The sequence below is a fragment of the Pseudorasbora parva genome, chromosome 22 (genome assembly GCF_024679245.1).
Source record: "Pseudorasbora parva isolate DD20220531a chromosome 22, ASM2467924v1, whole genome shotgun sequence".
Taxonomy (NCBI): Eukaryota; Metazoa; Chordata; class Actinopteri; order Cypriniformes; family Gobionidae; genus Pseudorasbora; species Pseudorasbora parva.
The window spans coordinates 34,415,544-34,430,892 of record NC_090193.1 but is presented as its reverse complement, the minus strand read 5'-3'; the positions used below and the strand labels follow the sequence as shown (position 1 = coordinate 34,430,892).

Below are 15,349 nucleotides of genomic sequence, written 5' to 3'. Positions count from 1 at the left end.
TCTTTGAAAACAAAGTGATCATTATTCCAAATTCTTAAACAATTAACCATCAATGATCCAAATATCCAATATAATGAGCTCTGTTGAGACTGCCGAGAAAAAAAAACAGTCCACTCAATCTCCACCAATATGCTATAAAATATGTAAAGCATGATGATCTTACTGATACTGCAATGACTTCAGTGGTGAAACTCTCCACACTGTTGTCTGTGATTTGTCCTGATACCACAATCTCAGATCCGTTGAAGTACAGGTTAAAGCTGGTCTTGGTAAGGTTTGTCCCTCCTGTGTATTTAAGCTGAATATCAGTGAGGAGAGGGACGGCAACTTCATCATAGAAGCCCTACAACACAAACCAAAGTAAAGGGTTCAAACACAGAACAGACGAGCTCTGAGGATGAATTCACAGCTGATTCTCTGTAGTCCACCTGCAGCTGTAGATCAGCGTCCGAATCTTCATAGATCCTGCGAGCAACTCCACTATTTTCTAGTGACATCTTTGTCAGGAAGTCAAAGTTAACATCATATCCAAAACCAAGACAGTAGAGGGGAAACTTTGGCCCTATTGCCTCTTTCACATTGGCCATTATCCTCTCTATGTTAGTTTCACCTGTTAGAGAGGAAAAATAAGTTAGTCTACATACAGCACATGCTTGAAAATCATAATTATGACCTTTTTTTGAGTGATCAGAAAGCAATAGGTGCATTGGACAATTATTTCTTATTCTTTTCTGACAAAGACAAGAACCAAATCTGTCCTGATAATAATTCAATGGTCCTACAGGCCTTTTAATCACGTCTAAAACCTTTTATTAGCAGGTCTTCTAATTCGACTGAGTGAACCAGTGCTATGATAAACCACCATTATCTTGTGTTTGTGAGTGTGAATCTGTGCCTGAAGTGGGATCTCCATCAGTCAGCAGGATCAGGATGGAGGCGGTTCCCTCTCGTGGATGTCGATTGATCATGTCCACTCCTGCTAGAACTGCAGCGTTTATGTCTGTGGCTAAAGGAAGAACGAGCATAGTTGTGTCATTCTGAGGTACAACTTTCTTACTCCCCATTTTAGCTTTAGGATCTTACCTCCTCTATCTCTGATCTCATTCACAAAAGATTTTGCATTCTCCAGGTTTTCCTTGGTGGCCTTCAGGAGTTCACTCTTCCATGTGCTAACTTCACTGTCGAAGGTGATCAATCCAAAGTGGTCATCCTCATCAAGATCACTTAAAATCTTTAGCAGAGCCAAACGAGTCTAAAGACAAACACTTCTGTCAGAACACCTGGAGATTATTCTTTCTCCATCACGACTGGACACTCATTCACCAGATGTGGGCAGGATTTGCCAGTAGTTTAAAGTAAGAATATCTGCAGAGATTTCAATACAGAAATCCCTGTTCTTTAAACATAAAAATACACAATGCTGCAAAATCTTTCAAAAAATGTCTGTCAGTGGTTTTAGCATCTCAAATGTTATAGCTTGTTATCCTTTTGGTTGATTTGGCTGAAACGTTTACATGTACCTGTTGTATTTTTCTGCCGCTCATGGAACCACTCCGGTCAATGATAAACACTACATTTTTGGAAATACGTGGAACATCAGAGGGTGCAAAGTAGTGGACAAAATAACCATTTGATACCTGAGAGAAAACAAAAGTACATTCTGGACATCATTCATGTCTTTTTACATAGCCTTTTAAAATCCTTTCCACTTTTGACAAGTTTACTCTCATAGAGCATGTTATTGAAAATGTACCATGACTTCTCCTTTAGGATTTGTTCTCTCAACATCATATGTTATTAGCAGGTCACCATTCAGTCCATTTTCTCCACAGCTTTTACACTTGGTCTGCTGATCTCGAGTGGGGTAGAAGGTCACCCATGCCTGGAATGATCAGTTTGGTCATCTGGTAACTCTGTTTGAATTGCAGTTGCATAATGAGAACACCTAAGCTAAGTGTTTTATCCTTGTTTAAAGCTCTTACGTCTTTGTCTGCTCTGGTGGTTTTGATGGCATTGGCCAGATCACCGGTGCTCAAATCTCCTTTCACCTCCAAGAAGGAAATTCCTGGTTTCTCTTGTATGTGCACATCCATCTAATGTGAATGAAAGAATAATGATCTTTCTATGAATCTATATTGATTATCTATTTCACTCTTCATTTCTTCTTTCACCTTGAAGTCTGCCACCGGCTGCATCGGTTGGGCATTGATGAGCAGCTCATATTTACCAAGGCGGCGCTTCAGCAGTTCTTCATAGGTCAACTCAAAAGTCACTTTACTAAAAGCAGCCACCGCTACTGAAGTTTTAAAGTCCTCTAAAGTCCTTCCAACAGATCTGAAATAGAAATGAATACCAGGATGTCACTAAATCTACTATAGACATATTTTTTGGACCTATCTCTTTTTTTAAATGTCCAGTACTTGATCAGTCCAGCACTTTCTCCTCGAGATACCGCTCGACTGTACTGCTGCTGAGCTTCCTCTTTTCCCTTCACGACTCCATCATATGTCCTCCCCTCTATGGTCCTATGAAACAAAGAAAAGACTCAAACTAAACAGACTTCAAAATCAGCTGGTTAGATTTGTCTTCATAGAATTGCTGGATATCAGACATTTTTTTATGTTTAAAAGTATTGAATTTTTCTACATTCTGAATTTGCTGATGAAGGCATTCTTGGGTATCTTGACCTCAAACTGGATCTCTTGTGACTCATTGGCTGTGTTTGCCACACGGCTTGTGATGACGGTTGTGGCGTAGCGACTGGTGACCGTGGAGTTTATGTAGAAGCTGTATATATCCACATTTTGTTTCTGTTGAACATCAAACAGTACAGTCATATTGGGTCAAATTGGATGGTGCACATTTACTCATTTTTACGTGGGATTGTTCAAATATTTACTGCTTGAAAATGGCGTAGAGAAAAAAGGCCTTTGGACTAAAAAACAAATACATTTTGATGACAACATCTCTGTGTAAACTATTGAGCAATAGATGGTTCTCTTTACTCAAACTACATTTGAAATGAAACACTGCTGTTCAAAAGTCAGTAAGATTTTTAAACATTTCAGAAAGAAGTCTCTGAAGCTCACCAAGGCTGCATTCATTTGATCTAAAATATAATAGTAATAGTAACAGTAATTTAGTGAAATATTTGTGTAATTTAAAATAACAATTGTCTATAACATTTTAAAATATAATTTATTCCTGTGACCAAAGCAGAATTTTCAGCATCATTACTCCAGTCTTCAGTGTCACATAATCCTTCAGAAATCATTCTAATATGCTGATTTTCTACTTTTTTAAATATTTTATTTTTTTCAGGATTCTTTGATTATAAATTTTGAAACAACAGATTTGATTTGAAATAGATTTTTCTTTCCATAAATGTCTTTCCTGTCACATTTAATTAGTGTAATGATTAAAACTCTTAATATTTGTTTACTTACTTACTGACCTCAAACTTTTGAGCATGGTATATTTAGCATGTAGTAAATCTAATTTGCCTGGACCTTCATCTCAAATACAAATAATGAATCTGTTTTTAGAATGTTGACCCTCACCTTCTTCACAGGTTGTGAACTGGCCGAGATGAGAAAAACACCCAAGAGAATCAGTCTGAGAGCTGCTCGATCCATCATGACCTGCTCAGAAAACAGACCTCGAAACACACACTGCCTTTAAACTCCTGTCCACATCATGCCATTGGCTATTATTGACCGGATGAAGAAACCTCCCCCTCTTTTTATAATCAGAGTCTCAGAGCCCCTCAAAAGTCAATATTGAGGCATGCTTTTTAGAAAATAGCCTATATAATTTGAAAATACTTTACATTCTGTATATGTTTGCTGCTGTTTTTTTTTTTTTATTATTATCAGTCATGACCTTAAAAACAATCAATACTTAGAAAGGCACCAATCAAAGGGTTACTATGTATACATGGCATTTTTGGTGTGCAATTTTAATTGCGATTTTGTCACGTTTTGCCAGCTAAAGCCTGAGTGCACATGTGTAGGCAAAGAAAATCATATTCATAAACATTTAAAGACAGCACAACAGATAGAAAAATGTATGAAGTGGTGAGTAATTCCAGCTCCCTAAAGCAGAGAGAACTTATACTAAAGATGGCTATTATATTTTTGTTAAACAATTTCTATTTAAAAAATAGGTTATTATTGAGGTCAGCATGATAACAGAGAATACAATTCTTACGTAAATGTTGCTGAACTCTACAACTCCGTGACAGTAAGGTCAGAGAGATCTACAAACTGAAATGGTACGAGCCAACATCCAATGTCAGGAGCAGAAGGAAGTCTGTAGTCCCTCACCATCACCCTGAAATTAACAAGACACTTACTTATATTTAAAAAATCATAAGCCAAAATACAGTTTTATGAAAGTTTGTTTATTGATTACCAAGATGTCTTCACTTACTTGACCTTTAACTTTAAAGTTGTTGTTTTTGATCCTGGGATCTCCTTAAAATATTATCCATAAACATTGTAATTGTTTTGCTAGTTGGTTTAATCCTTTAACTGTCAGCACCTTTTTGAGATTTTAAATTGTTAAATTGCTTGAACATCTTTTGATTTCATTTGTGTATTTACCTACACTCTGAACTGGCTGATGATGCATTCTTTGGTATCTTGACCTCAAAATGGATCTCTTGAGACTGAGGGAGCATGCTTTCACATCTCTAGTTCGGTTCATTTGGTCCAAACCAAGGGCAAACAATTATACATTGTTGCATTTTTCACATTTTCTGGTTCCTTTTCACACCACACTGATTGTTTTGGTCCGAACCATAGACCTAAAAAAATGCGTTCAACTCCACACACTTGCAAACTTCCCTAAGCACTTCCCCTTGAGGGAATCCGGGAATTCCCACCGCCATTTTGAAGTGCGTTCCACTTCGTAAAGTGCAGGCCCGGTGCTAAGCACCCTCAAACGCAAGCAAAAGCACCCTCAGCACCATCAGTAATAATATTGGCGAAACAGATTTGGCAGATTTTCACATTTGTGTTCGAGCTCTGGAGAGCGTCAAATGCATCTATTTACAGCGTGTTTGGTGTCCTCTGTATAGTAGAATATATTGCATATAAAATAGGAATTTAAAAAAAATCTGAATTCACATAACCTTTTTTTTGGTTCTCAGGAAAATGACATTTTAAAATACTAGTAACGTATTAAAGTAAATGACCTGTAAACAAATGACCATACATTTCTCACTCTACACCGCTATGGAGCCGTTGCTTAGAGCACCCTCAGTAATTTCAGAAGCACCCTCAATGATTTGATTCTGGAAACGGGCCTGGTGAAGTGGACAAGGTAAGTTTATATGACAGACCCTTGCTCCCTCGATTTTGACCGAAGGAGCGAGTCTACTTCACTTCAGGCAGCTTCATATACCACAATGCTGGTGATCGTAGAGGTAATGTGGAAGCTGTAAATATCTTGTTTCTGTATTAATTAAAGTGGACACATATCGATGCTCTTGTGCCAGGCTTATAGCACAGTTTACAGTTAACATATATTAAGTGTATTGGCATTAACCTTCCTAAAGAAAACAAAAACAACCCCAAACATACTCATGTGGACTTTCTCCTCAAACATCAGTTATTTACACTGTATTTTGAGCCTAACCTCACGAAAACAGATCGATTTCATTCCATTGTGAGATGTTGAATTATATTATGAACAAATTAGCTCAGATTTTGTTTTGTTTTTACAGATATTTATGTCCAAGCAATTCAATACCATTCAATCTGTTTTGTTCCATTTTTGTTGCTTGCCTCTCTTTCAAGTGACTATTTTGGAGAACAGCTTATAAAGAAAATTGAGAAATGTCCCCCAAATGTACTTTTTGTTTGTAACATGTTGATTTACTATAGTAGCCAAGTTGAGATAAGTTAACAGAAGGCCAAACAAAGTAAGTCACAGAGCAGCATTGTCAATGGTGAACTGAGAAATGGAAAAAGAACACCAAACAGACATCTGTAATGATGCCACTATTGGTAGGGTGACCAAACGTCCTGTTTTCAAGTCCTGTCCTGGCCTTAATATAAAAATGTTCTATCCATACAGAGAGGGCATACTTTAAATATATTGAAATTAATAAGCAATCTTTGAGTAAACGTTGAATATCATTGGAGTATCTGGTTTTCGGTAATCGCTCAGCCTAACTTTTGGTTATCAATGGCAGGGCATGGACACTGTCCCTTTTAAAAATGCCCTTATGTGGTACACAGGCTTGGGGATATGTAAGGTATACTAATAAACAGCCAACTTTAACTTAAACAGCCGAACGACATAGCATCACAAACACAGCAAGAGTCAGATTTCATTCATCTCGAGAGTGAAAACCAGAAAAGATGATCTCGGAATATTTGGTTTCAAAAATGTAAAAGCGCCTATTTAAGGGAGTTTGTCATTGCACCGTTTCATTTTTGTGTTTTTCATTAAGAATAATAGGCTAATAAACCCACAATTCTAGCAACCCACTCCAGAATTGGTGCTAATTCTAAACCGAAACTAAAATGAGCATGGCAGCAAAGGCATTCATTTACAGCAGCATTGTCATTCACGGTGCGTGTCCAGTCTCACGCGTTTTCAGTTCATGCCTATGGAAGCTTAACTTATAGGAATTCATTGAAAACAATCACTTTGCTCCACACTGCTCTATTATAAATAACGTTACCCGAGTGGCCGTGCACATTTTACATTGTGTGAGTGAAATCCCACCCATATGGGCAGGTGGAAAACACGCAGAACTAGCTCCTACTGGCTGTAGTCTCTAGCCTCTGTCCAAAAAAGCCTTTGGTGATGCTAAATGTAATGTTACGCTAAATACTAAACACATTTTTGTTTTATAGAGTTTTTTTTTTTTCAGATATAAAATACAGAAATGTCTCAGGGAGACATGAGGGAGGGAAGAACAGTCATTCAAATATCGATCACGATCAAATGTACCGATCACGGTACCACACTTGAATTCACTGAGCTCCTGAGAGTGATCCATTCTTTCACACATGTTTGTAAAAGCGATTGGAACCTGAATTCAATTATTTGGATTTTTTAATGATTATTATTATTATTATTATTATTATTATTATTATTATTATTATTATTATTATTATTATGTGTATTGTAAATTTGTATGTAGAGTTATTGACGTTTTGGCAATGTAAAGATTCCATTCAAAAAGAGAGAGAGAAGCCAGCTGTGGAATTATGTGAGACAGTGAGGTCAATTTAAGGTAGGCTAAGTATTAAAAGACTGGTGCAACAGTGCAAATGGAAAGAATATAATAAGTGGGACTTTTATTATGCATTTTATGTGCGACACTGTTGGGTGAATGGTCGCATGAAGAAAAAAAGGGAGATGATGTCTGATAAAAAATCAAATTATTCCATACTTTTTGTACAGAATCACCGGCTGATACTTACCTCCTTGATGAGATTTGGTCGAAATCTACTTCATTAGAATGGATTTGGTGAGTTCAAAAGTTTTTACGCAAACTTGATTGAGCTTTTATTGACGTCAGCTAACTTCTGAGGGGAAAACGAATCGCATAGGCCTAGTGTAATCTGCTAAAAAAAAAATCATGATCTCTGTGGAAATCGATTAAATTTAAAATAAAAAAACAAGGTTTAGATGCGGTAATGTTACAGCTATTACAATCATCTCTCGGTATGCCTATCGATTATAATAGTGCCATGTACGAGTCTCCTGAAAAAGTGATGCCAAAGCTTTTCGACCGCCCCCAGGGTGGATGGATGCAGTATGGCCTAGCTCATAAACCTACTCTCTAACAAATAATAGGCTACTATTATTACTACTATTAAAAATGCTATTACTATATAGCTACTAATTTCTCTCCTTGTAATGTTATGAAACATAGACAAACAATCAAATTACACTTCGAATATATTTTAAAATTCCTGCGATTCAGTAGATGTTTCTCACATGAATGAATTCCACACTGCGAGGAAAAGATGCACTCTTACAAACATACACGTGAGGTAAGATTAAGTAAAACACGCTGCAAGAACTGAAAATGTAAATATAGATAATCATTAATGAAATGTGGTTATTGGATTGGATATTTGGGCATGTTTACTCTGCACAGTGCATGCAACTCCGTCGGCGACTATTTTAGAGGCGAACAATTTCCAATGGAACAGAAATGGCTGAAGTCATAGAGCTGTTGCAAGAGTACATGAGAACACTCATTGATATGAAGCATAATAATCACAGCTGCTGCTAAAATAAAGGCCAAAAATATAAAATGCATTTAGGAAACAAATCCATAAGGGGGGAAGAAAAGTACTGTGTCTCAAAAATATAAAGGTAAATAATGGACATTATAAGGTATGTATGTAGTCTAAATTAGTTTCAAAAGTAACAATTTAGGTGTCAATATGGGAAAAATATCTTAAAGTAGTACCTTATATGCATTATTACAAAGGCAACAAAGAAATAAATAAAAAAAGGAAACAATTGCTGCTATATTGCTGATTATATGATTATACTGAATCTTTCAAAATAATGGCATGGCAGAGATATACAGTACTTTTTGCCATGATATGAATTGTTACATCAATTTCACTTTGCCTATTATTTATTTATTTGTTTGTTCGTAAAAGGCTGACATTTCTGAAAATGTGTAACAACATGAACGACTGTGACAAATTAATGAACCGTTTCATATCCCATTAGAAATAAAGGTATGGAAACCTGAAGATGAACATCAAGTAAAATGGCTCAGATTTGAGATAGCATATTTTAGTCTATAATTACAATTGACTTACAGAAAATAAACAAGTTTTGTAATCTCACTATGCAAGCAGTGTCATAGTGTAGTCTTGTTTACTTAATGCAATAAAAAAACAATTAAATAAAAAAGATAAATCAAATGCCATCGTAATGTTTAGTGAACAAAATATCGATACCCCATCACATTTTATTTCAGTACATCTGGTTAATCTGTAGTGAACTGCTGCATAGCTAAAATACAAAAATAATAGATAATAAACTGAAACAAGATTTTAAGTTTTTGTATCATAAGAGTGGCGACGCTGATAGAAACAAAAGGTCACTATAGCACCATTTACCATGACAAAAAACAATGACCTGCCTACACCTCTGCTTAGCGCAAGATGAGATCTAATGTCCAAATATATAATACCATTTTAAAACCTACAACCTGTTTCAATAATCTGTTGTACAAGTATATATGAACAGATTTTGCCAGGTTTCAGTACTTTATCATGTGACTTTCTACAGCACATTAGCAAGTATAGTTTTTGTTATATGATACATATAACTTGCACAGATGTTTGTCTACTAGTAATGAATATATTTCAAAACTCTAATTTAAAAGTTAATAATTTAGGGTAGCCATGGTATTTCATATGTTGCAGTCAAGACAGTACATTATTAGCATTATTAATGGAAAAAAGCACTGAGGTCTAAAAGATAGCATTGTGCTATGACTGTGCTTTAACCACAAACATGACTGCGCCAGCAGAGATCATTCAGCTCATCATTTCATTCATCGTAAAATTAGAATCTTCAATTACACCGCATTACAGTTTTGAAAAGTTTTCCTCTAAACCAATGTAATTTTTTTCTGTATCAGATGATGTAGAAAATGACAAAAGAACAATCCTCCTAATTATGAATGCACACACCATCAAAACAACTGAATTATACCATGTAGTGTTGAAATGCATTTTATAAACGTCCATAAAGGACATCATAAACTGCAGGTGGGGAAAACATTAATTTAGTTGGTATTATGCTTGGTAACAGAAAACAAATAGCAGTCACCTTTACCCTGGGTACATTGGCTGGTACTCAGCACAGTCTGCAGTTGCTGTTCAAGGCACTCTTGCAGGCTTGTTCACCTGAAATACTCAGTCTGTTAAAGTTCTCTCTTGTTTCTCAGTGCAGTTCATCGTGGTCGTTACTTTTCTAGCATACAATAATGTTTTTGACCAGTGCGTTGTGAAATTAGTGATCGCTGCAGGACGCGGTGAAAAATTCACAGTGATGTCATGATCGTGATCATCGCTCCAAGCTCCGGTGTTTTCACCCAGCTGTGATGCTATTCAACCCAAGCCACTGATTAACCTAAACCTCAATTTCATTCAATTTTCAAGTTTATGCACGTATGCAGACAGAGCTTATATTTACAGAAGTATAAACAGTGTCTATACACAGCTACACAAATTTAAGCGCATATTACCTTTTTGCATTTACATGTGTACAGCTCAAGGTGTTAAGGAAGTTGATTCTGCACAAGCACAAGCAAACTAAACAGATTTTGATGAAAATATATGTTCTGTACATATGCCTATGCTAAAATTCAATGCTACTATATGAATATGTACAATAATACTCAATGTACATAACTGATTCATAACATATGCCTACATTGTTGGCCTGAATATTTACATGTTCATGTGGGATTACTACATGTGCATTGTAAACGACTACATGCTAGAAACTGCAACACATAGAATTGCACATTGAAAGGCCTAAACTGCACTCTAATGAAACTACAGTGATTGTAAAGCTACATGGTCCTATTTCTAGAACTAGGAACCTCGCTGGGGGAAGAAGGTGCTGTCCAAGAAGGAGAATGCACAGCAGGGAAAGCAAAGACTTCTTGGTTAAGATTGGCAGTCATTGTTGGCCAGTGGTCCATGTCTAAGTGTTGGGCATTCAGCATTTGGAGTACTTGTGTAGTGTCAGTTGCCATCACAGGGGCATGGAAATCAATCTGCGGCCATGAAAGAGGCAGTAGGGAGGCATTCGATCTTTCTGTTGAAACCGGAGCCTAAAGAAAAGTCATCACAATATATATTTCTTGGTTAGAACCAACCTTTTTTTAACCTAAAGGAGGCATAAAATCATCAAAATTGAAAGAAATAGCAAAACTTCAGTCATCATCATTCAATTTACTCATCTGCTTTCATTGCAAACCTGCCTGAATCAATTAAAATATATATTTTTAAAATATGTTATGGCATCACGAGGGTGAGTAAATGTCAGAACATACCCTTTAATATTTGGTAAGGGAGTATTTTTAATAATATCACCTCTAAAGCGCTCCAGATCCTGGATCGGGTCAGTTGCTGTGGTCTTAGACTGAGGGACTGTGAGCGTGAAGGAGCCCTTACCCCTTCTGCCCAATTATCCACAAGTCTCTGAAGCTGCTGTGTGAATGCATCATCTGTCTTGTTGTTACTGTTATTAGACTGTGCTTGGGCAAGACCAATCGGCTGGTGAGGAGGAGGAGTTGATCCAGGAGGCATTGGGGACTGATTAGAGGCAGCTGACGCCGCTCCAGATCCTACGGAACAAATTGGTTTGAGATGTATAGATAGCACAAATACAATCCACTGAAATACAATCCACAGCTTCCTTGACTATATTAAATGTTCCAAACCCGCGAGGCTTTCGTTCGTCTTTGGAAAACAAATGAAGATATATATTAGCCAGTTTTGTCCCTCCATTGACAGTCTATGCAACTGCCATTTTGACACTTCAAAAAGTTATCATAAATCTAATCTATATGAATTTAGCAGTTTCATCAACATTTTATGAAGAGATTTGATAGCTTTATATATGATGAACAGGTGGAATTCAGTCTTTTATTCACATATCAATATTGTTCAGTGAACATAAACAGAAGCTCAACTGATCATGCTTGACGCACGAGAACAAACCTCACTGGTTCTTGCAGAAGCTCAAACATGATGCATAACACGAGAACGAACCTCATTGGTTATTGCAGAAGCTCAGCGTCCATTTTCCACAACTGATGTGTGAGTTGATGAATATTAATATATGAATAAAAGCCTAAATTCAATCTGTTCATCATATAAGGCGTTTGTGTCTCTTCAGAAAATTTGGATTAAACCGCTCAATTCATATGGATTAGTTTTATGATGTCTTTATGAACTTTTTGAATAATCAAAGTGGTAGTTCCATAGCTGTCTATGGAGGGACAGAATTATAATTGCCCAGTTATTCAAAATATGTTAATTTGTGTTCCGAAGATGAATAAAAGTCTTAACGGTTTGGAATGACACGAGGGTGGTTGAGTAATTTCAGAATTTTAATTTGAGTGAACTAACCCTTTAAATAATGTATTAAACTATAAATGGATTATTAATACACCTCTTACATTAATTGTTAAATTTAATTCACATCACTGTGAATTAAAACAAGGCAAGTATGCAGATGCAAATGCTTGACCAACATATAGAAAATGAAAATGTGTGTCCAATTATACATAGCTGACAACTGCAGTGACACGCACTTAAGAGGGTGATAAAAAGCTAAAACTAAAAAAGTTGTATTTTTAAAAGTCTAAAGTGTTGAAATTAAGAAAAAACAATACTTACTGCTGCCACGTTCTTTACCCAGACACAGACGTTTAAGTGTTGACCCTAGAAAAAGAAAAGTTCAAATTAGTTTTCTGTAGTAAATCGCTTAACATAAAGAGGTGGAACATGTCATTTATTATTTAGACGTTAGAACTGCAATTAAAGGGAAAGCTATTTAAAATTTAAGTAACACTGAAAATGGAAAATAATTGACATTGTGAAGATGTTTTCATTGTCAGTCACAGTGTTGGTTTTAGACATGCAAAAGTGAAATTAAAGTGAGATTAATACTTTCAAGCTGTGCAACTAGTGAAAGTATCTAAAAGCATACCATCATTGGCATTAAAACAGACAATTGAATAAAACAGAATTTTGTGGAGATAAACAAAGGATAGAAAGAATCAGGAAAGAAAAACACAGGATGGAAACACAGGATGATCAAATATGAAGCATGAATACTGATAAATAATTGATAGAAGAGAAGAACAGAGTGGGAGAAAGATAGCAGGGGCTCCCAAGAAATGACATGGAAAATGGTGGAAAGGAGAGAGATACAAACAGATGGACAGAGAAACAGGCCCACTGAGGAATCTAGCGCGTGGTTTACTGCTGGATTTATAGGTGACCTGTGCAGACGCCTGGGGAGAAGGAGGCCAGCCTATGGACAGAAGTGCAGAGGTGAGAGAAAGACATTATTTTAATGGATTCATAAATCTGTCTCTAATTCAACTTTTTAATATCAAAGCATCCATGTAAAAGCCACATTGAATTTCCTTGACTTCAATTAATCGCATCCAAAATAAAAGTGTGTATGTACTTTGTATAATTATTCTGTACACTCACCTAAAGGATTATTAGGAACCCCATACTAACACTGTGTTTGACCCCCTTTCGCCTTTATAACTGCCTTAATTCTATGTGGCATTGATTCAACAAGGTGCTGAAAGCATTCTTTAGAAATGTTGGCCCATATTGATAGGATAGCATCTTGCAGTTGATGGAGATTTGTGGGATGCACATCCAGGGCACGAAGCTCCCGTTCCCCCACATCCCAAAGATGCTCTATTGGGTTGCGATCTGGTGACTGTGGGGGCCATTTTAGTACAGTAAACTCATTGTCATGTTCAAGAAATAATTCGAGCTTTGTGACATGGTGCATTATCCTGCTGGAAGTAGCCATCAGAGGATGGGTACATGGTGGTCATAAAGGGATGGACATGTTCAGAAACAATGCTCAGGTAGGCCGTGGCATTTAAACGATGCCCGATTGGCACTAAGGGACCTAAAAGTGTGCCAAGAAAACATCCCCCACACCATTACACCACCACCACCAGCCTGCACAGTGGTAACAAGGCATGAAGGATCCATGTTCTCATTCTGTTTACACCATATTCTGACTATCTGAATGTCTCAACAGAAATCGAGACTCATAAGACCAGGCAACATTCTATTTGTAGTGGAGATGAGTGGTACCCGGTGGGGTCTTCTGCTTTTGTAGCCCATCTGCCTCAAGGTTGTGCATGTTGTGGCTTCACAAATGCTTTGCTGCATACCTCGGTTGTAACGAGTGGTTATTTCAGTCAAAGTTGCTCTTCTATCAGCTTGAATCAGTCGGCCCATTCTCCTCTGACCTCTAGCATCAACAAGGCATTTTCGCCCACAGGTATGCCGCATACTGGACCCTTCACACCATTCTTTGTAAACCCTAGAAATGGTTGTGCATGAAAATCCCAGTAACTGACCGGATTGTGAAATACTCAGACCGGCCCATCTGCCACCAACAACCATGCCACGCTCAAAATAGGTTAAATCACCTTTCTTTCCCATTCTGACATTCAGTTTAGAGTTCAGGAGATTGTCTTGACCAGGACCACACCCCTAAATACATTGAAGCAACTGCCATGTGATTGGTTGATTAGATAATTGCATTAATGAGAAATTGAACAGGTGTTCCTAATAATCCTTTAGGTGAGTGTATATAAGTACACATGATATACGTGCAAATATTTTTTAAATATATACATGCATGTGTGTATATTTATATATATATATATATATATATATATATATATACATACTAATTATACATAGTACACACACATATTATGTAAACATACTTTTATTTTGGATGTGATTAATCATTTGCTCAGCAAATGTCTATATATAAACCAATTAAATAAATGGGATTTCATAGAAAACTTTATATATGCATGTCTAAAATGTCAATGCTATCAATTTAATGGCAATTTCAACTGATATTTTCCTTTCTATGCAGGTGGATTATTTTTTATTGACTGGATAATCTTATGAAATCTATCAATCAAGGATTGCTACAAAGCCAGACTAGTTTTAAAGTCACCTTGGCCAGGCTGGCTGCGTGCCCCAGGTCCTTCTCCCTGTAGACCAGAGTAGATGTTGTCAGAGGAGAGCGATCCTTTGAGAGAGCAGGGCTGTTGGGTTTGAACCGGCTCAGACACAGAAGAAGGCAGAGTCCCGGTCCCAGAATAAGCCCTACCATCTGACAAGTTGGAAGCCCTGGCAGGAGATCCATTCAAGCTCAGAGCAGCTTCAGCTGAAAGGAAATATTGCATGTCATATTGCTCTTGGGTCAACTCCAAATATTAAGGTACTTTATTGTGTATGGAGATCTTTTAACACTCCAACTAACCTGATTTTGTTAAATCACTAGATTTGCTGGAGTCACTAGTTTTAGAGGCAACATTTCTCAGCTGTTGTACTAGAGGACTGAGCAGTTTGCCAGCTTTTAGCTTGTGCCTGCTGGTCCTGCGCTTGCGTCCAGCAGGAGGTGCTGTGGGCGGGATGTAAAGACCTGGAGGGGGTGGTTTCCCTAATCTCACATAGAGAAGCTCAACCTCTTCTCTGTGGTGGGCCTCCAATTCGGTTATCTCCTTCATGTGCCTATACAAAGATGAAATTTTAATTTCTTCTCTCTG

At 37.0% G+C, this 15,349-nt stretch overlaps 2 protein-coding genes across 12 annotated transcripts in view; both read right to left on the bottom strand.

The window, feature by feature from the left end:
* LOC137058698 (inter-alpha-trypsin inhibitor heavy chain H3-like) overlaps positions 1-3,694 on the bottom strand; it is a 38,331-nt gene extending 34,637 nt beyond the window's left edge. For 10 of the 11 annotated variants that reach the window (XM_067432063.1, XM_067432064.1, XM_067432065.1 and 7 more), the window contains exons 1-11: positions 3,561-3,694; positions 2,647-2,810; positions 2,421-2,525; positions 2,172-2,334; positions 1,983-2,093; positions 1,754-1,882; positions 1,521-1,637; positions 1,084-1,252; positions 896-1,006; positions 429-610; positions 164-343 (exon numbers count right to left, since the gene is read on the bottom strand). In XM_067432063.1, the coding sequence (XP_067288164.1) occupies positions 164-343; positions 429-610; positions 896-1,006; positions 1,084-1,252; positions 1,521-1,637; positions 1,754-1,882; positions 1,983-2,093; positions 2,172-2,334; positions 2,421-2,525; positions 2,647-2,810; positions 3,561-3,638 (1,509 nt within the window). In that variant the 5' untranslated portion in view covers positions 3,639-3,694. The remainder of the gene's footprint in view (positions 1-163; positions 344-428; positions 611-895; positions 1,007-1,083; positions 1,253-1,520; positions 1,638-1,753; positions 1,883-1,982; positions 2,094-2,171; positions 2,335-2,420; positions 2,526-2,646; positions 2,811-3,560) is intronic. The other variant, XM_067432074.1, reaches the window with a different exon arrangement.
* Positions 3,695-8,599: 4,905 nt separating this feature from the next.
* Positions 8,600-15,349, bottom strand: part of wnk2 (WNK lysine deficient protein kinase 2) — a 28,104-nt gene continuing 21,354 nt past the window's right edge. The window contains exons 25-30 of the mRNA XM_067432299.1: positions 15,064-15,314; positions 14,755-14,967; positions 12,955-13,053; positions 12,414-12,458; positions 11,103-11,356; positions 8,600-10,840 (exon numbers count right to left, since the gene is read on the bottom strand). Coding sequence (XP_067288400.1) covers positions 10,577-10,840; positions 11,103-11,356; positions 12,414-12,458; positions 12,955-13,053; positions 14,755-14,967; positions 15,064-15,314 — 1,126 coding nt within the window. The 3' untranslated portion in view covers positions 8,600-10,576. The remainder of the gene's footprint in view (positions 10,841-11,102; positions 11,357-12,413; positions 12,459-12,954; positions 13,054-14,754; positions 14,968-15,063; positions 15,315-15,349) is intronic.